Genomic DNA, 23,954 nt, shown 5'->3' with positions numbered 1-23,954 from the left:
CCACTTCTATGCACTATAAGTTTAATCCTGTGTTTTAGCCCCGTTGTGTTAGGGGGACTTGGGATTCCACTATTGCCGATGGGCACACAGCGGTAACTATCCTATTTTCCCTAACTTTGGATAATAAGGAATGTGCCTCGTTGTAAGAAAGAGCAATTTTACCCATATAGTTTTTTCGCAGAGGTTCCTTTTACCGATCATTGTATTGTAAAAATTGCAGCTCTTCTACATGAAAAGCAGCTTTTTTACAGATATATATTTTGGTAAAAACGCTGCTTTTTTACAATTATACAATTGTAAAAATACTGATTTTTTACATTAAAAAAGCAGCTTTTTTTACAAATATATTTTTGTAAAAAAGCTACTCTTTTACAAATCCGTAATTGCACAAAAGCTGTTTTTTTACAATTATATAGTTGTAAAAAAGCTGCTTTTTTACGTAAAAAAGCAGCTTTTTTACAATTATATAATTGTAAAAAAGCTGCTTTTTTACAATTATATATTTGTAAAAAAGCTGCTTTTTTACATAAAAAAGCAGCTTTTTTACAAATATATATTTTTGTAAAGAAGCAGCTTTTTTACAATTATATAATTGTAAAAAAGCTGCTATTTTACATAAAAAAGCAGCTTTTTTACAAATATATTTTTTGTAAAAAAGCTGCTTTTTTACAATTAGATAATTGTAAAAAGGCTGTTTTTTTACAATTATATAATTGTAAAAAAGCTGCTTTTTTACATAAAAAAGCAGCTTTTTTACAAATATATATTTTTGTAAAAAAGCTGCTTTTTTACAATTATATAATTGTAAAAAAGCTGCTTTTTTACATAAAAAAGCAGCTTTTTTACAAATATATATTTTTGTAAAAAAGCTGCTTTTTTACAATTATATAATTGTAAAAATGCTGCTTTTTTACGTAAAAAAGCAGCTTTTTTACACGGACCGTTTTTTTACACAACATATATGTTGATATATGTTTATATCTTTGAAGGTGTCCGCACAATGACGTCAGACTGTCTGGCGTTGTCTGGAGCAAAATTTGCATACATCGAAAAAAATATGCGTGCATGATCAAATTTCAACTGCAATGTTCATCAATATTCACTGGATACAGAACTATCTCTCCAGAATCTTTTCCCTTTCTTTTAGAAATCTTTTTTTGTGAAATAGTGCATTAAAGAAATTACACGCTTTGTGGCCGCGGTAAATAATTTTCCGTGGGAAATAAATTCATCGAACACGACAGCGCTGCACGCCCGTTGTACATTACGTCGCGACAGAAATAGATTTTCAACCGCAAACTAGCCCGTGGAACTACGAAAACACTATGCTCATAAAAAAAAATCTTATGCGCCTTTTAATCTCCTCGTTTGATGCTACAATACGTGTAAAGAGGGCTTTCCACCCAGCCCCAGCTTCGCGAGGTTTTGCGAGTCACGCATTTCTAGTTATATATATATATGTATGTTTGTATATTTAGTTGAAGGTGTCCGCAATGACGTCAGACTGTCTGGCGTCGTCTGAAAAAAATTTGCATACATCGGAAAAAATATGCGTGCATGGTCAAATTTCAACTGCAATGTTCATCAATATTCACTGATGCAGAACTATCTCTCCAGAATCTTTTCCCATTCTTCCAGAAATCTTTTTTTGTGAAAGATTGCATTGAAGAAATTACACGTTTTGTGGCCGTGGTAAAATAATTTTCCGTGGGAAATAAATTCATCGAACACGACAGCGCTTCACGCCCGTTGTGCATTTCATCGCGTCAGAAATAGATTTTTAACCGCAAACTAGCCCGTGGAACTACGAAAAGACCATGCTCATCAAAATAGTTGCTATGTTCAGAAACCTTTTAATCTCCTCATTTGATGCTACAACACGAAAGAGGGCTTTCCACCCAGCCCCAGCTTCGCGAGGTTTTGCGAGTCACGTATTTCTAGTATATATATATGTGTATATGTTTATATCTTTGAAGGTGTCCGCACAATGACGTCGGACTGTCTGGCGTCGTCTGGAGCAAAATTTGCATACATCGAAAAAAATATGCGTGCATGATCAAATTTCAACTGCAATGTTTATCAATATTCACTGGATACAGAACTCTCTCTCCAGAATCTTTTCCCTTTCTTTTAGAAATCTTTTTTGTGAAAGATTGCATTAAAGAAATTACACGTTTTGTGGCCGCGGTAAATAATTTTCCGTGGGAAATAAATTCATCGAACACGGCAGCGCTGCACGCCCGTTGTACATTACGTCGCGTCACAAATAGATTTTCAACCGCAAACTAGCCCGTGGAACTACGAAAACACCATGCTCATCAAAAAAAAATCTTATGCGCCTTTTAATCTCCTCGTTTGATGCTACAATACGAGTAAAGAGGGCTTTCCACCCAGCCCCAGCTTCGCGAGGTTTTGAGAGTCACGTATTTCTAGTCTTTACTAAATTTTTGTTCCCGAAATTAAAGTTCAGACATAAAACTTCAAGAAAAAATACTTTTTCGACCAATCTGACGAAGCAGTTCCCGCGGAAATGTGGGAAAATTATGTCCGCCATTACCGAAACAGCAACTGCTTGAGCCTACAAATTTCCGTCAGCGGCTTTCAACGGTTGACGTCATGTTATCATCAATCTCGTACCCAGAGTCCTCAGGCTTTTTGGTCAGCGGGGCGGCGCCAGGAGAGACTCTGGGATAATGGAATTTCTTATCCCAGAAAACGTGGGATTCCGGTCTTTGTGCGCATGCTTACGATTAAAACGGAAGTCAAATGCCCCAAAATGGCAGCCGTGTGATTGTTATTGGGCCTGAAGGTTTTATAGGGCCTTGAAAGTGTTCGAGAAAGCCAAAATTGATTCTTACACGCGATCAAAAGGAACTGGATTTTTTTCCCGTAAGAGCGGATCAAAGCAACTGGATTTTTTTTCATGTAAGAGCGAGGGAAAGGTGGACTTGATTCGACGTTGCTACAACAGACAAGTAACATATTTCTTTATTACTGTTTATACTTACAAATAAAAAGGAACCATCTCTTCTCCTCTCACAGAACTGAGCGGCTGACTGTGTATTGAATTTATTTTCAAATTACCTTCTCCCCTTCCCTTAACAGTTTACGTCGAAATGGGATTCAATGAACATGATACATGTTACCATTTGAGAATAATTTAAATCACCTCTTAATATTAGTAATATTTACTGTTGTAAATTAAGGGGTTTTTTGTCCCAAAAATTGTTAATTTTATTAGACTGAATTGTGTGCACGCTTTTCTCAAAGTGAATTTAAGAAAGTCATATGTGTTCGAGTGCAAGCTAGTACAATTTCAACATCAGCATATTTAATACATGCCATGAATTCAAGAGCAGCTTTGAAGTTTTTCTTTCTGAATAAACATTCCTTTTGCCTAGCTTTTGACAAAACTGATAGAGAGTGCTCACATCTGGCATGCTTTTAGTGCTGTAGAGTTGCTCCCAGGTATACTAATAATGTATCTAGAAATAAAATGAAGTAGTATAACAGAGATTGGATAATTGTGCCAACAGGCTTTGAAAATAATAAAGGGGGTTGTGTTGAGGTTTAATTTGTTAACTATTCTGCCTTACCACAGAGCAATTATATGAGAACTGTATGGAGAGTGGTAATCATGCCACCTCTCATCAGTAAATTGGTTATAATGTGATTGTTGAGAGACTGTTGATAACCTGCCTATAATATTTCATTTAGTCAGTAAATTTCTATACCGTGCGTATAATCTCCTTAGTCTGTTCTTGTATACGTGTAATCAAGGTAAAATAATTTAAAACTATCTTATGTGAGTTCTCTTGTAATTTTGGGTGCAGTGTAGGAAGCACAGGGAAGGGGTCGAAAGATTGGGGAAATCGTGTTTATATTATAAATTGAAATAATTTTGGTGGGGCCTGACTTCATGTGGTTGTGGAGTGCACACTTTAACTAAGAGCTGAGTCAGATAGCTCAGATACTGACACACATTACCTAATGTATTCTGATTGATTAGGGCACATTACTGGTAAATTGATAATTCCTAAAGGATTTGCCATTTTTTTTGAGTACTGGATGGTGATGTGATTTGGTATCACACGTTTAATTGACTTCAGGCAAGGGAAGTATTATACTCAACCAACACTCTGCTGAATTGTATACTATAATCTCTTCTCTGATCTTGCAGCTCTTGCTTTGACGACAGATGATTACTATTGTCAAACTCCCCAATATCCTGAATGATTGGCACAGTGTTGTGAGACCTTTGCTGAACTGTGTAAATTATCCAGCGCTTGTGGGAATTTGTGGTCCCTTGACAATAATGTTAGCTAAGAACTAAAACTGAAAATTGTCAAACGTGACTCTTATTTCAAGCCCTTCCTGGGCTCTGATTGTCTATTAGGCCACAATGTAAGTCATCCAGCATATTGCATAATGTTTGTGGGACTGGACCAAGCCTTATCAGCTGCATTGATCAAAGGTCTAGAACAATAGAAATACACATTCAAAATAATAATTCAAAATCATTTAAATTTGTCATACCATCAGTTACAAAACTATATCTAAAAAGATGTTTCAAATTTCTCTTTAGCTGGTTAGCAGAATAAACAATAAGGCTAGTGATGTTTCTTTAACCCATAAGTTAGATTTGAATAGTAATTCTTTTTTTTTTTTTTTGGGGGGGGGGGTCTAACAAGTATTGACTGTAAAACTTCATGTTTCATCTATAATCACTCTATAATTAACAGTTTTGTTAACAAATTATACTTAAAAAATTCTACATACTTGATGAGATAATGGTTACACATAATTTTATTAGTTACCCCTTAACAGGGAAAGGGAAGGGAGTAAAGGACCCATTGGAATCCTTGGAATGTTCAACATATATATTTTATAGACTTGTCACTCTTTCATAAATATTGAATGCAGTTTTTTTGCAAGTTTATTGTAGTGTCTGAAAGTTTTTCTTTTGTTTGATTATCAGTGCAAAATAACAATAAACGGTAGGATTCACTGAGAAGTATAATTTTTATGCTTAAACCTGCTGGCTACCACAAATTTCTTGCTAATATTTACTAGCAATAATAATTACATGAATGAATATTACATGAAGAAATGATAGACGGGGTTGTTCTCACCAAATTAATCAGTAAAATCCATCCGCTGCCAAAATAATTATGTCAGTAAATTTGCCAATTACAAGTGGAGTGTTTGATAAGGATATAATTATGATGAAAGTGGTCACTTTCTGCACAAGGCTGTGCAAGCATTATCTGCAGGTCATATGCCACACAAACTTGGGGTACTTCGCTTGCATGTTTATGTACAACGGGTACACTTGCAGTGGAATGAAATCGAGCAGGGGCCTTCTCTTGTATCTCCTCAATATAATAGCATCCCAATTGAACCCTTCAAGGGAAGACTTGGTGTTCTTCCTCATAACATATATCACAGAAAGTCACACCTCCGCTCATCAATTTTTTTTTTTCAACAACTGGTACTTTAGGCATGATTGCACACTTGTCTACAAGGGAACCCACAGTTTCCTTGTCTCATACTTCTTCAATGGAGTATTTGTATGTTTTGTCAGATGAAGGGAAAAATAATATTTTAAAAAAGTTAGATTGTTTTTACTTACATATTAATGTACAGTACATTAACAGAGTACAATTAAACTATCATTACCTTCAAATTTTTGCCATCTTTATTTTAAACTCAGTGTACATTATTTGTTTAGTTATAAAAAAAAAACTCAGTATATTATGTAATAACTTTTGTATATTTTTAAGATTGAGGAGGCTTAATATTCATAAGCCTCATGGTATCTTTTATTGAGCCTGATCCTCTCCACTACTTGAGTTTTTTTTTATTTCTTTTATTTGTTTGTCTGTGTACGTGTGGGAAATAAATAAATGTAAAGATTTTAAGGTACTTCTGCATTTCGAAGTCCAGCTTTAGGCTTCAGTGTTATCTACACCTGTTTTTTGACTGGTCAAGTTGTGTGGCTCTTCACTGTCACGGTGTGTTGACTTTCTTGCAGGGAAGATGGTTGTAAGTAACAGGCACAAGTCTTTATTCTCAACTGCCCCTATATATACTGTAAAAATAAACTTCAAATCTGTATGTACTATTACATTTGAGATTAAACTTTCATCTGAAGGTAACCTCAAACCACGGCCTTATACACTTTTTAGGACAAATAATTAATTGTTCTTATTTTGCATGGAATATGGAACAGTGACAAAAAAATCTGACAAAATTTCTCAACACAAAATCTCTCAAAATTTAAGAAAAATGTTCAACACACCATTACCTCCGCCTGAAAGGGGGAATTTTCTCTGAATTTTTTTCTTTGGCAAACTGGCCATGGGCCGTGACTGAAAAAAGTGAAACTTTTGCTCTCGTGTGCGGCGTTTGATCATCGTGGAGATGTCTCCAGCGTTTCCCTTGTGGCACTGAAACCGAAAGGGAATTAATCGAAACGGCAACCTGAGATGGACTCCACTCCACAACAGATCAGTCATCTCCAAATTTTTATCCACAATAAAATTTATAGATGTTAAAGAACTTCTCTATTTTTCCATGATAACCTTCACTAGTAAATAACATGTTCGAATTATTCAGAACGTTGACGACACCAATGTCCTCTCTATTACGTTTAATGTTTTCATACTTGCGAACGGCTTCACCAATTCGTTCTCCTACCGCTTTTTCTCCCAAACTGACTGATATAATGATATTTTCCGAAAATAATTTTTCACAACAGCGACAGTAATCAGTTTAAGCTGTTTGCATTTTGCCGTGATTTACCGTCGTATGACAGTAGTGGCAAACTTCCTACGATAAAACGGCTGATGTTTAGCCGGCTAGAAATTGTTTCACTGACATAATTCAAAACCTGTCTTTGAATTGGAGTGTTTCTAATTTTTGGTGTGAAAAAAAAAAAATAAAATAACCGTGACACACACATAAAAATTACAAAACTCCGAGTTTGACATTTTAAATCTCCCTCCTAAACAAGGAAAGTTGGTAGGGGGGGTTTCCGGTTTGGTTAACTTCCGCAAATGACCAACGGACTTCCTGTCGATCTTCCATTGTTATGCAGACGACCAATCAAAAAAATGATATTTTTCCATTATCCCAGAGTCTCTCCTGGCGCCGCCCCGCTGACCAAAAAGCCTGAAGACTCTGGGTACGAGATTGTGTTATCATCAAAATTTTGGCTTGGCTTTGCTTTAGCCACTGTTGTGCACCGTAATATGTCAATAAGTTCAAGTTCTTCATCCAATTCTTGGGGAGACAGCTCCGATTTGGGTTCTAAAGCGAACTTAAGTGAAATAGAAGACAGTGAAGTTAATTTTATCCCGTATGACGAGGAACTATAGCCGATCGCGACCCAAGAAGAAGCCGCCGCGTACGAAGCATGACAGGGTTATCTAAGAAGAGCAGGAACTAAAGTTTCAAAGGCGCTTTGCTGGCGAAGTAGATGTCAGTACCTGGTAGGCAATATAACATTTATGTTTTTGTCATTCTTCGTTCGTCGTCAGTTTATTATTCAAAGCAAATTGTCTTTACAGTACTTAATTACGGTACTTACTTGTTTTTAAGTCGTTCGAACCTGGTTTCTCAGCTCGGTCAATTTCTTTAAGACCTTAAAGGTGAATAGGCTATACTGTATTTTGTTTTTCAGGTGCAGTTGTGGGAATTGTTCTATTGTCCTCTCAACTAAACCGGGGGAATGCATTTGTTGCATGGAGATAGATCGTATGGGAGAGATTATGAGCTGTGAAATGGAACGGGAAGGTGATTGTGTAACAATTCATCCCTGTTTTTAGGATGTTCGCTTACACCGGTGGGTTCTTGAAGTGGCATAACTGATTTTAAAGACCAAAGATGGCAAAAAATCACCGGACCTTGTTCAGCCAAGGGCTAAAAACCGAATCAAAGTGAGTTATTCTTTGTTTATATTCTGGAAATGTTTATTTTTGTGTGGCTTGGTAACCACATGGCCTTGACTTGTTAAGGAGATTGTACATGTACGAAGGATTAGCAGCAAGTTACAGGTTTTAGAGCGACACAAGCACCTGTTCCCTGCTCACGCTAAAAAGAGGCTGTATTATGCTTGTTTTCTTTCAAGTTGAACATACTGTTTAGTCGTCTGGGTCCACTGTGGAAAGCATGTTGATAAGCTTGAGAGATCAGACGCCGAACTTTTCATGAGCCGAACTTAATTCAAATTAAGGTCGGCCCAAATCACGAAAATCCCGCCTTTTGATTCAGACGCCGAACTTAATTAGCCAAACTTAATTTACTTGAAGCAAAACCAATCGAAATGTCTGCGTTTTTTTTATTCATTTTATTTTTTTGTTTGAAATACGTTATAATAATTTATGCATTAGGTTCGGCTCATGAAAAGTTCGGCGTCTGAATCAAAGCCGTTCCAAAGCCGAAATTCCCGGCTGAGCCAGGCGGGAAGAACGGCTGAGCCGTTCCAAATTGAAACAGCCGTTCTCAACTGATTCAGACGCCGAACTTTTCATGTACTTAATTCGAGGTATTAGGTTCGGCTCATGAAAAGTTCGGCGTCTGAACCGGGCCTTAATGAATCCATCCTTTATTTAGTTTTTAATGATTTAATAATTCTTACCAATCATTATAAAGGATGTAAATCAGCCAAGCTAAAGAATTCAAAGAATAAATGACATGCTCATACTAGTAAATTTTGCGTTAAACAATGCTGCTTCTAGCTATATATTTCTGAGGGTCACTCCAGCATTAGTTTACGGGGCAAACTGAACACAGGCTAGTTATTCTCAGTGTTATACAACTAAGTATGGCATTCACTCATATGCAAGCAAACTACGGAACTCATTGCCATATATTGTTTGTGTGTAGACCTACTTCTCTGTCTGAGCCGTGTAGCACCCATGATATTAGCATATTTGCTATCTAAAATTCAAAGTAAAATAAAGTCTTTGATTGATGGATTGATCAGTGATGATTAGTAATAAGCTCAAATGTAAATGTTGTTATTGTGAAAGCCTTTTATCTAAACAAAAGAACTATGTAACACTTAACTTTCGATAGTACCCTTTGGTTTAAGCACATGAAACAGAACTATTTGAAGTAGAAAAGACCAGGCACCAGTTGTTCAAAGGGCAGATAACTTTATCCAGTGGATAAGTCACTATCCAGTGGTGCAAAATGTACTTCAAACAACGCTTCTGGCAAGTTTTCCATACAATCCCATACTTAAATTAGACATACGCTTCTACTCTATACACATATTGTAGAATTACAGGGAAATTCTTGACACATTTATTTGCCGCGTAGCGACCTATCCAGTGAATAAAATTATCCGCTCTTTGAACAACCGGGGCCAGATGGGGATGAATGGAGTAAACTATTTGTTTTTGTTTATTTATACATTTCTTAGTTCAGTGTCTTACAGACAATTTACTCAACTTCTATGGGAATTTGCTGGTCACTCCAAGCACTATCCTTTGCCATGCTGTCCCTACAAAGCAATATGGACAGCCCTTCCAAGTGAAAGTGGGCAATGTCATGGCTTTGAAGATTATGAACAACAAAAGTTGTTCATTTTAACTTCTAGACTCCAGTCATTAAACAATGTTTCAAGGGTTCTGATTCAAAAAATGATTAAGGAACACATGAGACTAGGTGTCCCATGTGACTTGAGCTTATCATGTATTTTGCGGGGGATATTCCTTGTCTTTTAATTATTAAAGCTTTATTCAAGCGGTGCATTTATGTCCTCTTCGTGGCTGTCCACATTTTCTGCATGTTTGAGCTCGTCCTCTTCCCCTTCCACCATTTGTTCTTGATGGACCAGGTTGGTTTCCCCCGCTCAAGGTCTCTAATTCAGCTTCTGTAGAAAGCCGGTAAAAAGTAAGTGTTACTACTTTTTACAGAATAGATTATGGTAAAAAACTGTTTCTGAAAAACCGAAGACAACCTGACTTGAAATTGGTAGTCTAGCAGTGAGTCAGGGTTGTCATTAAGATTTCAAGTTGCTGGGCATATGAAATTAGTAGGCGGGGCAATGAGTGGCGAATGTCGTCTTTTGGTTCCATTTTACTATGAAAGTAGCCAGGGGTCATGTTTATAATAGCTGGGGGAAATGCCAGGTCCCCAGCTCTTAGTGACAGGCCTGAGTGAGTGTAGAGTGTTGTACATGTTATGTTTTTTTACCTGAACATGTTGGAGGAATAATCACCGTTTCCTTCTGTTTCCGTTCTTGATGCTTTTGTATGGCTTCCTCTTTTGTCTGCTTATCAAGCATTGAATCAGAGCTTCAGGAACAATTTGTTTGAGCTCATCAGCTACCAGCTGTAGATCTTGTTTTGAGCTAGTGACCAAAGTTTGGTAGATTTCAGCTACATATTCTGTGGAAAATATAGCAATGCCTTCACAACCTTTCTTTTTTTATTAGCTGGTACATAATTTTGAAGAAAAGTGCTTTAAAGTTTAGTCTGTCTTCATATGTTTTGGAATGAAAACACTAAATTGGTCAGTCAAGTAGTCTTCAGTAGTATTTGACTTTTTTAAACGCCAGAAAGTATAGGGTGCCCTCATATTTTGAATAAAGTTTAACATAACTTCTACACTGTTCATTTAGCAGAAACTGACCATAATTTGAGGCAACCCTGGCTTCCCTGACTGTTGCTTCTCCCTCCTTGTATTTTTGGTAGGTAACATGAAGTCGTGCTTGGCCTTGATTGTCCATCTTTGTGTCCCTTTGAAGGTTATAATTAAAATGGAGTGCAGCCAGTATTGATCTTGCAACTAAAAAATTAAAACAGTAAGTATTGTGTATTTATGTAATTTCTAATAATATTGGTTGTTACTGTAACTTTAATATTAAAATTCTCCCAGTCATCAGGTATTTTTACATCGTAAAGCTTTGTAGACCTTTTGACAAAGACAACATCCGGTAATATTTTTTTGACTGCTTTAGTGCTACTTTGATGTAAATAAGCCTTTTGTTAACCTACCTGCATAGCATACCCAGGTATGAGTAGGCAAGCATCTTAGGGGCAAAATGGTTTACTACTGAATGGTAGCCTTCTAAGCAACTTGTTTGCTCCACTGATGATGCTTTTTCAATAGCTTTTGTGAGACTGGACTTAGTAAGGGCTGTGCACATCTTATCATATGCCTCTGATACTACAATGAAAGCAATTAATTTTGGGCACCTGTTATGTATTGACTGTGTTGTTAAGTACTTTTGAAAAAACAAGGCATAGACAAAGAGCACAAGGAGTATATGTAACTTGGAAGCTGTCAGTAGTTATTAAGGGAAATAAGAAAAAAAAACGGCAGCTTAATATTTCTTCAATGTTGTGAGTGCAAAATGACAAGTTACATTGAAAAGATTGTGTAGACAAGATTTTTTATCCCACAAATATATTTTTTTTTTATATGAAGTAACATTAACAAAGATTAGAACAGGAAAGAACGGTGATTTTCAATGAATTGGTACCTTTAGACATCCACAATTTTGGCCTGATGACGTCACCATGAGCACAAGCATTAAAGAGTATATTTGGGAGGTCTTTGTGTTTGTTTATAACGTGACTCAGGAAGGCGTGGAATTTTGCAACCTTCACTTTGCCAAGGGATTCTTGAGTTGAAGTCACTGCCCAATAAAAATGTCGAACACAAGCGTTCCTCCAGCGGCCAATTATTTCACAATTTTTTTCTTTACTTAGTTTTGTGAGAATTTTCTTAATTTCTGTAGGAGTAACAGAACAGTTCAGTACATTTCTACATAAAATACATTATTCATTCCTCAGAAAAGGAAAAACATTAATAATTAAAGAGTTCTTTACACACAGCCAAAAAAAAAAGTTAAGTATAATAATTGACGGTTTCGATGCCTACCATCTTTTTCTCAAAATTAAACACGTCAAAGGTGTCAGGAGCCTTAAATGGGCTCCTGTAGTTGTTAATTATGCAATTATTATCAATTATAATACTGAACTTTTTTTTTTGGCTTTGTGTTAAGAACTCTTCAATAATTGATTTAAATCATAGCTTAATGAATTTCTTCAAGAGGAAAAAAATTGATGACACTATTCAACCAATCAGTAAATTTGTGAACAGTGCCTTAGACCTAAGACAGTAGTAATAATAATAATAATATTAATAATAATAATAATATTAATAATAATAATAATAATAATAATAATAATAACAACAATTTAGGAATGAAACCAATATTGATGCAGATGGTAATGATAATGTTTAGTCTGCATCCATAGCTATTTTTTGAAGCAGATAATGTTATCGATGTTTATGTAACTTATTGTGTTGATTGCTTACTTTTGCCAATGTGCCACAGATCAAAAAAATGATTGATTACTGGCTTGCCCAGTTCAGCACATTTCCTTCCACATTGCTCCCGCATCCACTTAGCAATGGAAGCATGGCGGTCAGATATAAAGGATTTGATGATGATACCAGTAGTGAGAAGGTACGCCATGGCCTCCTTAAAGGCCATAAACTCAATGCCTGAGCTGCTCCCTGCCTGATTAGCCTAAGGAACATGAAAAAAAGAATAAAGTGAATTTCTAACACTAATTTCTAAGTGTGTTTTGCCAACGAATGTAAACAGGATTTATTTTTGAGTGTGCTCTTCCAATAATATTAAAAGATTATCTGATCTTGTTTACAAAGCTTTACCAGACTTTTCACTTTGACCTGGTTTTTCTTTATTTAGTGATTGTTTAGAAGATTATTTTAAGAGGTTTACTTGCCTGTACCAAGACAATATGAATAATCAGGCCAACAGTACAGCAAAATACAGTATAGGTATCATATTTTGCTGAGTGACCCATACTATCATGGCGCCCATCTCCTGCGATAACAACTCCTTTTCCTTTAAGAGAATCCAGCAATTTTGCTTGGTATTTTCGCCAGAAAGAGATGATGGCTGGTATGAGCAGGTGACGTTGGTGGTAATAGTAGGTGGGCTCATTATACACCAGTATGCCCATGTGCCGGAACACTGTCAGCACTTTTTTTACTGAGGCTCCAGCGCAGAGAATTGCAAAACTAAGGAGGAGGTTTCCAGCAGGAAATCTCCCCATTAGTAATGGCTGGCTTTCCCAGGTGAATATCTCTTGGCAACTGCTGCACTTAGCTTTAATGGCCAGGAGAGTACCAGTTTGCGTGCATGTTGTTTCTGGGTTTGGGGCCAAGCAATAATGACAGTACTGGAACAGTAACAGTAACTTTGATATGAAGACAATTCCTTTAGGTTCCTCACGTTCATCCTTTCCAGTGTTATCCAGCCTGTTAAAATAAAATGTCTCTTGGTCATACAGACATAGTCATAGCTTTTTCTCTGAAAGCAAGCAATAAGCAAGGCACGCTTTAAGTTGATATTGCTGGTGCATTTTTAGAAGGGTTGTAGGGAAGAATGTTTTAAGTAAAGTAATACAATATTTATAAAGATAATAGTCAGGTATCCTTGCATGTTTGTCCTTTGAACTTTCAAGTTTACCTAGGCTTTGTTGATTGGCTGTTGTTCATAGAATCCTCTCCTAACTTCTGATATGCTTCATCTATTTTTTCAGTAGTCCAATTGGGGTCCTCGTTCTCAGGTTCTTCTTTTTCTTCATCATCATCATCATCATCATCATCATTGTCACTATCCTCTGCCAAGTCGTCCTTAAGATCACAGCCAGACACAGAGGGTTCAGGAGCAGCTGGTTCTGCAGTAGCTATAGGAAAGGAGACAAATGATCCAGCCATATCTTGGCTTGTTCTCTTTCCATGGAAAATGAATTGGGACATTATTTATTTGAATAATTTAACAAAAATATAATTACGAACTGTTTCATCAACAATATAAGCTTGAGGTAAACTGATGAATAGAAATGAAATAAAAATTAAACTTGCTTGATGTTGTGCATAAAATGCGTGGGGTGGGGGGGGGGGGGGGGTGTGGGCCAATAAAGTTTTTTGTAGAGGGTCCCCGATTTCATTCTACATACCGAGGAAATACTCTATTACATTTCCGGAAAAAAAAAAAAACATGCCACCATTTAATTGTTATGTTTAAATGTAAGTGTGCACTTTCTGTTGTAATTTGTGCTCAGACTTATTATTTTTTTGGTTGTAGCCTCCCACTATATGGCTCCCCACCCTAAAACTGGGTAAAAAAAAGACTTACCACAATCTTGCTGTAAGTCGTGTTGGTGTGACTCTTGTTGTAGCTCCTGTAGTGTTTCTGCCCATTGCTTCTGGTTTTTCGCCATCTTATTGTTGAGTCGCGTGACTTTGAATTTTAATACTTTTATTTCTTTTTTTAGGTCCCCGCACATTTTGCACTCAGTTTGATTTTCATTTTTCTGCTGAATTTAAATATGCAGCACATTAAAAATAGTGTAAAACTTTCAGGACTAAGTAGCGATTACCATGCCTGTTCAACGAAACTTCCGTTTTGGGTTCCAGGGGTTGATACAGCGACAGGTAGTAGCTCCGACGCCTTTGAAGAATTATTGGAAACACCATCCTAAAAAATGAAAGACGAGTTTAGATGGTATCGTAGCTACTGTAATACAAACGTTTGTTCCCATTCCTTACCATGGAGCTTACAGGGTCATCAGTGTCCATCAATGGAGGCTCTTGTACCTCTGCTACGGGTAGTTCTTGTTCCAGCTGAGAAAAAAGAGAAGGGACGTCTTATAAAGCCTGAAGAGGCCAAAAATAAGCCTATAACTGTATGCCTGAAAATACATCTACCGAGCTCGACGACCACATTTGGTCGGTGATGTCCATCCCTGTTTCCGGTCCATCCTCCATTTGTGGTGTTACAATATGATTTTGCAATTTTTGCTCAAGCTGAAAAATATATTTAAGAGGATATTGTATGAAGTGAGCCATTAGAAACTAAACAGAAAAGAGGTAGTGTAAAAAAATATGTAAGCTTACCTGCATCGCACTTTCCGCGCTTGCGGGTCTGCTGAATTCTTGACCTTTCTCAGCTCTGTTAGTTTCCGACGACGTTGTGGAAGTTTGGGCGCCATACTCGGCAATAATTTCTTTCATTGCCTTCAAAACAGCAAAACAGAATTGTTTGAATAAAAAAATCTGCTAGATTGCTGACGTAACGTGACAATGTGCACTGCCTACACTTTCTAGGGTTTAATTTTACCCAAGGTCAGGCGACAATAACCAAAATTATTTCGCATTTCAACGACAGAGTGAATGAAAAATTGTTAGCACATAAAAATAAAAACAGAAAGCGGACAAAAACTTAAAACAGTTAAACAAAATCTCGATGTGAAGGCGACCGGCCAGAACACAAACGTATTTCTTCATTCATGATAAAATTACTGGCGCAACAAACAAATGCTTCTACAGTCATCAAGGTTTACGTAAAAAGGAGGACAGAAAAAATTATGAACAGTTGAGAAAAGTAATAGTTTTTATACCATTCAAAGCTACGGTGATCGAAACACGAAAAACTTAATCATTAATTCATGTCAACCGACAAGCTTACTAAGAGCGTCAGGGAAGAACCCGACAAAAGTAATAAAGTTTTTACTATCCGTTTTTCGTGTTTGTCATCCCGATTTTTATTCGAATGTTTGTATATGAGCTAGGTTCGACCGAGTTTCAGAAAAAAAAATTATTGTAACCTAGTCTGCGGCGTCTGGCGACGTGCTATGATCCCAAAATGTAGCTAACAGTCAAAGATCAAGAGTGCACTTACCTGCCGCCGACCTCTGGCCGTCATGGAAGGGGAGTTATCCTCTACGGACTTTTTCCAAATAGTGGGAATAGCTCCAAGAACTAGATTTCTGGGTTGTCCTTCTATATGGACTTGTCTTTCGAAGTACTCGGCCGCAAAATGAATAGAACAGATTTTAAAAAGCCCTTTCGGGTTGAAGTTAGCACGGTGTATCCTCACGAAAGCTTTCCACTTTGCGACCTCCTGGCTAGACTTTGGCCTATGCAAAGAAATTCCAGCTCGTGGATTTCACTTGTTGCTACAGTCTTGCACAACACAGCGGCAAGCAGGCATCTTTGCGTGATCAGAACTTTCAAGCGCCGAACAGGAAAAAAAAAATCTCCCTCTTTTCCACGTGTAGAGTTGTCAATTCCTCTGTGCTCAAGAATTTTTGATGATAAGATGACGTCAAAGGCGACCTCGACCCAATCCTCCACATCTTGGCCGGGCATTTTTTGTTTCAGTAATGGCGGACGTTAACTCGAGAAAAACACGGCTCAGAAAATCGGACTTTTAGTTGGAATTTGGATCTCAAATTTGGCGTACGTAATAACTATACCTCAAACTTTCTAAAAACGTAAAAACAAGACAAAGCCTAAATTTCATCGCAGTAGCACTTTAAGCCCTAACAGTGATCAGCATCAAATTTCTCCTTGTAATATCAATGGTGTTTCAACCCCTGAGGTCATGCGAATTAAGGATATGATCTCCTAAGTCGATTTTCTCAATATTTGAATAACGTCTCCCTAGTAATTTTATAAGAAAAGTATGGGGACGAGATAGGAGAATTTGTTCTTTAATATCAGGGCTTCAAGGGTCAATGTCGCCCTATTGCATGCTCAAACGTCTGTTTTCATTGGAACTAAATCGCACCATGAAATAAACAACAAACCGTCAAGAAACGTGCGATAAGAGCACAAGAAAACTTTAAAACTTTTTGAAATGTACTTTGTTAACTTGATTCACTCACTAGTGCTTGATTCAGCACTAGAAAACATTACTAATTGATGTTGAATGGAGTGCTGCGTCGCAAATGATCCCTAACCTCAAATGATCACCAAATATTGTGTGTCACTCAACACATTGTAACGCTTGCCAAATATGGTCATGGACTGGTGCACATGAGGTGCACATGAGTCAACAGATATCCTGCCGTATACGTAATTTCGTGTGTCGGAGAGAAAAATGTCAAAATAAAAATCGCCTCCAGCTTTTCTGCAATAGAACGTGCTTTTTTATCAATGAATTGAATAATTGGTGTAAATATATGAAACATAAATTTTGAACTGCGGATAAAAGATCAAATAGAGGAAAGATCCTCGCAGCCGAGTAGTACGCGACCTAAGCAGTTGCGAAAAGAATTTTTTTCAGGCTTTCTTTTCGCAACTACTTATTCAAGTCGCGTACTAGCTGTGAGGATCTTTCGTCTATTTGAATTGAATAATAAAACAATTATCCTGTTCAATTTTGCGGAATTCCCCCCTTTTTTTTAACCAACTCGGCCTACGGCCTCGATCGTGGGCTAAGTATCAGGTGAAATTCCGCGTGATTTCGCAGTATAATTGTTAATTAGTCGCTTGACCGAATTTGCATTGTTCCGGGTCATAGACTTTGAATTCCCAACGACTTGACGCCATTCCTGTGATAAGAACAAAAGACGCGTGTTTTTGAAAATATATTTCAGAGTAGTTTTTGGGAATTCAGATAGTATAGATTTCTTTCGCTTATTTTTATCATTTTGTTTGTTTGTTTGTTTAATTCTTGGCTCATTTAAATACATTGGCAGATAAGCCGTTCCTCGAGTTTAGAAGCTCAAATTTTCGAGAAAAGTTTTTACAAATTTCGAAGTTGTGTTACATGAGGAAGCTTTGTCTGTCAATAGACGTAGGCTTTTTAAAAGCAAAATGGGCTCCGCAAGTATGCTCAAACCAAAAGTCCGAAGAAAGCCAGATATTGTATGAAGGTTACAGGCAGCTTAAGCACAGACGTTCGTGAGCCATGGACGGCAACCGAAAGTCGAATGTTTCCTTTTTTGGCGCGTTTTAGCTCCTCATAACGAAAGGAAAAAGCCTTTGTTGGGCGTCTGTGGCTTGACGTTACAAACCTGATGGCGTCAAAACGCCCCAAACTGGAAAACATTCGACTTCCGGTTGCCATCCGTGGCCACGAACGTCTGTGCTTAAGCTCCCTTATGTCAACGACGGAACTTTGGAACGTACTTGGAAGGCAAGGTGGCCTTCCATCTGCAGAATGGTAGTAGAATAGTGATGAACACAAGTAGATGGTCAGCCGGTTGTGCAATGATAGACCGAGTGGCAGCTAGGCCACTTTTTTATAATTATTCTAATATAAAATGGCTTATACAAATTACAAAAAAAGAAGAGGAAACTGCCGCACTCAAGATTTAAAGAGCAATGACTACCACCAGAGCGGAGGGCTTAGTGTTCACTGGCTGCCCCCCTCCCCCTGTGAAAACGATGTCGCTTCCTGTGGTATGTTCCTTTGACTCGAAAGGATCATGGTACCCAGACTCCCACGGGACTCGTTCTCCAGACTCGTGTGACTTTTCTGCCAAAGGAGGATCTGACAGTTGAAGCAGAATGGGTTGAAGCTGTCGTAGATGAAGTTCACCTGATCAAGTAGCTTCGTCGTTACCTTACAAAGAGTGAGCGTAGCATTTCTGGCACAACGCTTTGCTTCAGCGTATTTTCTGGAAGAAATCGGAGAACACAAACCTTTTGAATGCAGAGCTAGAGGACCACACAACACACAAACTAACTGTTCTGAATACTAATGACTTTTCACCGGTGGATCTCTTGTTGAGATGGACGTGACAGACGACACAGTATACATGTAAATAAACCGTGTAACAGGAGGGCACCTCAGCTTTATTATTTTTAGAACCATCCGTAACTCACAACGTAGAAAACTGAACACAACTTGTGTTTTAATACGCCAGTTCCACGATGGCGTCTTTTACTACAACAAGCACAGTCCTCCAGTTTGTCGTTGTCTCTTGCAAATAAGGGATATTGTTTTCTAAACCTCACCGGGTTTACAAATAAAAAAAAAAGGAAGGAAAGCAGAACGAAGAGGATCTTGAGAGTTGAAGTAAAATATCGTCATCATAAAAACCACCAATTCATGAAATTTTTCGGAGTGAGACGTATTTTCCTACCGTAACCCACACCATAAAGTGAAGGGGGGGAGGGGGGGGGGGGGGGGGGAGAGGAATCCAAATCTCGTTTCCAAGCCAAATTTTGCCCGGCATATTCCAGCTTTCAACCCACATTTTGCGTGAGATACCTTCCGAGTACCCAAATGTAATGACGTTAAATATTATTCCCAGTGCGTCATTTTAATTCCATTTTACAAGTGAAAAAGGGGTAAATCCCACTATGAAACAGACAGCAGGAAATATACACGTTAAAACCCAATACCTATCTTACTCCGTCAGCACCCTCTAGAAACCTAGTGAAGAAATATATTTGCTACAGTTGACACATACCCACAAAGAGTCTCGTCCACCTTATTGCCTTTGTATGTAGCAACATAACTCGACTCGCACGTCTCCTTTACTGCAACATAACTCCTCTCGCACTGATTGTGCTTCAGAAGAGGAAAAGAAAGTCGAAAATTCACGCCATCACAATATTTTCGCTCTTGATAAGCTCTGTGTTTGGCAAGCGACCTCTCGATGTTTTTCTTGTTGGATCTGGATTCATTTTTGTGGCAGTGAAGAGCGACGTCCTTTGCACAGTTTGGAAGCACTTCTAACTGCAATGAAAAAAGAATTAGAAATTCATTTAAAGGCTCAACTTTGGAAATTTTTCTCAGCCTTTTCCCCAATTGATCGTAACTGGGTGTGTAATGATTACTTATGTTGAGTAAACCTCCATGTAAAATATGATCAATATGAAAGAGGTCTTAATCGAAGAACCTCTGCGTCGGTTATGTTAATAGGGAGCTTTAAGGCTGGTTTTCACCAGGACATAAGCATCAGCATAAGCATAAAGATAAGCAAGTGAGAACACTAACTATATACGCTTAGGGATAGACGCACGCGCAGAAAACCATTTCTTCACGGAATTCTGGATTCCAGCTCCCCTCAATTGTGCTTGTGCTTATGTCGTCTCTGTTCTCACTGGCGAAAACGGCGACATAACATGACACAAGCATAAGCCGGGAAGAGTTCTTCTTGTGCTTATGCTTATGCTTATGCTTATGCCGCAGGTGTTCTCACTTGCTTTAAGCGGCGTTTGAGCTTCTGCTTCTGTTTATGCTTATGTCTTAGTGAAACCAACCTTTAGAAACGACGACGGCGAAGGCAGCGAAAACGTTACTATTAAAAAGAATTCGCGTTTATTCAAATGTCGTCGCGGTTATTTCAACTCGCTTTAAATGCCAGCAAAAGAGGTCATCCTCTCTTGATGTCAAATGTAGCTGAAATTTCCTGGAGTTGAATTCTTGGAGACCGTACCCAATATTTAGAAAGAGACAGACAAATTCGTCGACGTGTCTGTTCGTCCTCCATAAGGCGTCCCATCAGGAAATTTCACGTCCTAGTCGGGCAGTGACGGCAAAGAAATGTACCAAAATGTGTAGTGCAGGTGGAGAGTTGTTGTTTTGTTATTACGCCTATTTTTTTTTTTGACGTGCTCGTTTCCATAGCAGTCGTCGTCGTTGCTAAACCAATGTAATAATCAGAAAAAATTAGAAATAACTGGAATCATCTTCGAACCAGATGAATAGTAGATAAAGTCACTTAAAGAACTACAACAATAAAAAATAGTATGAAATGCTTTTATCAGCATGCGTGTTCGAATTATGAATGAACCGAAGGCGAGTCGGGGGTGTTAAAGCCGGCGACACACCTGGGCCCAGTTGTTCAAAGCTCGATTAAGCTAATTCTAGGTTAACGTGAATTTTCATTCGATTTCAATGACTAGTCATTAAAGATATTTCGAAAAGGTTTTTGTCCTTCAGTTTTGACCTGGCCTTTACTTTACTATTAGCTTAAAATAAGCTTGCTAAGACATTTTTAACGAGCGAAATAAGAACCTCGGTTAACTTTTAATCGGGGATTTACGTTAATCGGCTTTCGAACAAGGTTTGTTTTTTAACTTAATTCTTAAGAACTTGAAAATTACGTAATTGAGCCGTGGAGCTGCGAGGCATTTTTATCAATATCAAAAAACTCAAACTCACTTTACTAAGAAATACCTTTTCCCACCTGCACAAGGCCTGGCTGCCCTTGTTCTTCCTGAATATCTTGTGGAAAGACTCGCTGCACTTTTCGCTCTTTTAAGAGCTCTCTCTCGACAGTCGGGTAGCTTGGAACGTTGAAACGAATTCAACATTCCATTCTCGCAATAGTAACTCCTTGTGGCGAGGATTTTACTTCTTCTTGCGTTCATTATTCCCAAATTCATGCTGTCTGTTTTATTGCGCAATTGTTAACGAAATTTTTTACGCAGAGCCTAAATTTTGAGAATGGCGTTCTGAAAAATACAAAACAATAGAGGATTATTCCAGGGTTACTCCTGTATGTAGGGATACACCTAATTATTCACCTGATAATTCACATCCGTTTGAAAGACCTGATAATACACATCTCAGAAAAATATCTCAAAGCTGAAAAAAAATTACCGACGTTTGTATGACTGGGGGTATGATGTATACCCCCAGTCATACAAACGTCTGTAAATTTGTCAAATTTCATCTTACATTTCTTAAACTGATATAAAACCTAATATGTTGAAACTGTGCAAAATTACTAAAGTGAAGGTGCTCTTTCCAGTGCTGGTTTAGGTTTTCATTCAGTTCAATTTTAACTCATTCAAATCTGTTGCCGCCATTTTGGAGAAGGGTCTATTTCTGAATGTACACATTTCCCACTGGTCCTTAAGAAGTTGTTCAAGTATAAGTTAGTAGATACAACTGTTCCTCAATGAAATATATAGATCTCGAACTCAGAATCCCTTAAACATCTCGTTCTTTGTAAAAGCAACTCATTAGCTGTCGCAAGCTCCTGGAAACAATTTCACGCTATATCCAACGGAAACTCTTATCCCTTAAATAATTATACACCCTGATATTAAGACCATTGTGCTGACAGTTATTATCAACGAGTATTGGTTAACGCTAACTATCTGGAACGGTTTTCGTACTCGTACGTTTTTCATAATAAAGTGACTTGATCTTTCACCGTGTTCAATCCCGAGCGTCTCTCTCCACCCTGACAAGAAATTCAAGTTCCTCAAAAGCTGTTATCAGAGTTATCAGTACAGTAATTTACTTCTGGCCGTGACCACGAATTCAAGGTCTGTTAATGGCCTTCAACAGTTTTTATTGCGCACTAATATTCGGAATTCTACTTGTATGTTTACAGAAAAGATTTTGACTACACTATTTAACAATTATTCCACGAGCGCGCGTTGGATATGAGATGATAGATAGCCAACGAGGCGCGTAGCGCCGAGTTGGCTATAATCAATCTAACCTTCAAAGGCGCTCACGGGGACCTATTGCAACGCTTCCCCAACCATATCGAGGTTAGACAGAATTATTTTGTCAGGTACTTACAAATCATTTTCGACAGTAAAAGTTTATTTATATTCATAAATGTAAAACTTTAAAAGTGCAAATCGTTTCTGAATTAAGTAACAATGCGTGAGACGGTATTAGAGAGATTTAGCATCGCGTTTACGTGAAACGGCAAACGTCATCTTGCCGTTTCACGTATAATAGCTTGAACCGTTTGACTTTAGTTTTGCATGTGCTTAGCTTTTGCGAGTTTCTTAAACAATCCTACGGATTTTTGTCGTTGTATTTACCAAAGTCTTCGCTCTAATAAAGTATAACGTACTACATTTATAGTTTACAAAAATGTTTTAATTTTCCGTATAGCAGCTATATTATAGTTTGTTTTAACTTTTAGTATAATGAATTAATCGCGTTTTGCACACATCACATATATTGAGGCATAACTATCAGCTCAGGATATTCATTTTGTAATTTCTGAATGAGCAAACACAACTGGGTCAAACAGTAAAGGGAATAAGGTTCATAGCATGTGGAGAAACAGACTCTCAGATGGCTTAAGACCCTCTCTGTCATGAAAACCCATTACATTCTACTGATAATAATAATAAACTTTATTCATCCATCTTAAAAAACAAATATACAATGGATTTACATAATTAGATCTAAAGTCAAAAATACACAATCATAAACAAAGGAGCCTTACATAATTAGATCTTAAGTCAAAAATGCACAATCATAAACAAAGGAGCCTTACTGCCCGCGCCATAAAAGAGTTCGAATGTGTTTGGTTCTTGGTATTGCTACTGGTCCCGGGACGAGTTGCATAAAACTTAACGGTGGGCGTAAATGCTATCCGTATCGTCAGACGTTAAAATACCGAATGTGACTGGGCTGAAGGTCTGGCGTTAGCAGTTACACCCGACGTTAAATTTTATTCAACTCACCCCTGGTGTTGATCCCAGGTTATAGCTGTAGCTAGTATTTGGCTTTGTAGTAAAAATTTGATTTGGGTGGTTTTTATTATTTACAATTCTTTCCAATTCACGCTTTGTCGCTACTTTTCGTCTTTCCTTGAATGATCATGTGATGATGAAACCCGAAATGAATTTTAGGACACAAAATTGTTTGCTTTTACACTTCTCACACTTCTCCAGAAGTTACGAGTTGACGCAACTGTTATGTATGCTAGTGTACTGTTTGAAGGTGGATGGCGAAGCATATAAAACTCCAAACTCCAAACTAGATTACTTTTAATAACCACACGCACACACTTCACCAAATGGCGGTCAACGACCCCGTGATGCTTAGCAGCTTATATTTGCATACGGATAACAACAATGATCACGTGATTACGAAAACAGAGTCGTCTCCAGTCTTCCCTGGCACGAAATTGGATGTGACGTCAGCTATTGAGCTGACTGGGAAGATGTGCTTGGTCGCAAGCCTCCGAATGAACTTCATTATTCTCTATAAGTGCGTTTAGACCTACAAACGATGGGCTGTTTTCCTTAATTCTCATTTCTTTTCGCTCTTGTTGTTTACTCTCTTGTCTTTTTGAGCGATACGCCATTTTAATATCTTCTATTCATTTCTGATACATTCTGAAGATATTTATTCCCTGTGTTGTTGTTGATTTTTTCGCTAGCAGTCT

General features: G+C 37.7%; 1 protein-coding gene, 1 long non-coding RNA gene and 2 pseudogenes across 3 annotated transcripts; 1 reads left to right on the top strand and 3 right to left on the bottom strand.

Moving 5' to 3' along the window:
* The first annotated feature begins 7,203 nt into the window (after positions 1-7,203).
* Positions 7,204-13,924, top strand: LOC146487279 (uncharacterized). Its single transcript, XR_014857402.1, has 5 exons — positions 7,204-7,493; positions 7,685-7,940; positions 10,707-10,816; positions 12,359-12,490; positions 13,596-13,924. It is a non-coding gene; the product is annotated as an uncharacterized LOC146487279 (long non-coding RNA).
* On the bottom strand, positions 8,207-14,392 carry LOC146487278 (uncharacterized; annotated as a pseudogene). The gene is made up of 9 exons (XR_014857380.1): positions 14,195-14,392; positions 13,523-13,742; positions 12,774-13,311; positions 12,340-12,553; positions 11,498-11,749; positions 11,010-11,181; positions 10,645-10,793; positions 10,207-10,400; positions 8,207-9,883 (listed from the first exon to the last, which is right to left on the bottom strand). The product of XR_014857380.1 is annotated as an uncharacterized LOC146487278 (transcript).
* A 42-nt stretch (positions 14,393-14,434) lies between these two features.
* Positions 14,435-16,373, bottom strand: LOC146487277 (uncharacterized). The gene is made up of 5 exons (XM_085084425.1): positions 15,740-16,373; positions 14,956-15,075; positions 14,767-14,865; positions 14,608-14,682; positions 14,435-14,536 (listed from the first exon to the last, which is right to left on the bottom strand). The coding sequence occupies exons 1-5, from the start codon at positions 15,761-15,763 to the stop codon at positions 14,435-14,437; spliced, it is 420 nt and encodes a 139-aa protein (XP_084940551.1). The 5' UTR covers positions 15,764-16,373.
* A 1,788-nt stretch (positions 16,374-18,161) lies between these two features.
* Positions 18,162-23,873, bottom strand: LOC146487276 (uncharacterized; annotated as a pseudogene).
* Positions 23,874-23,954: the final 81 nt, after the last annotated feature.

Source organism: Pavona decussata, unplaced genomic scaffold (genome assembly GCF_977016875.1).
Source record: "Pavona decussata unplaced genomic scaffold, jaPavDecu1.1 SCAFFOLD_16, whole genome shotgun sequence".
In the NCBI taxonomy this organism is placed as follows: Eukaryota; Metazoa; Cnidaria; class Anthozoa; order Scleractinia; family Agariciidae; genus Pavona; species Pavona decussata.
The sequence above is the reverse complement of the archived record's forward strand: the minus strand, read 5'-3'. Positions and strand labels throughout refer to the sequence as shown.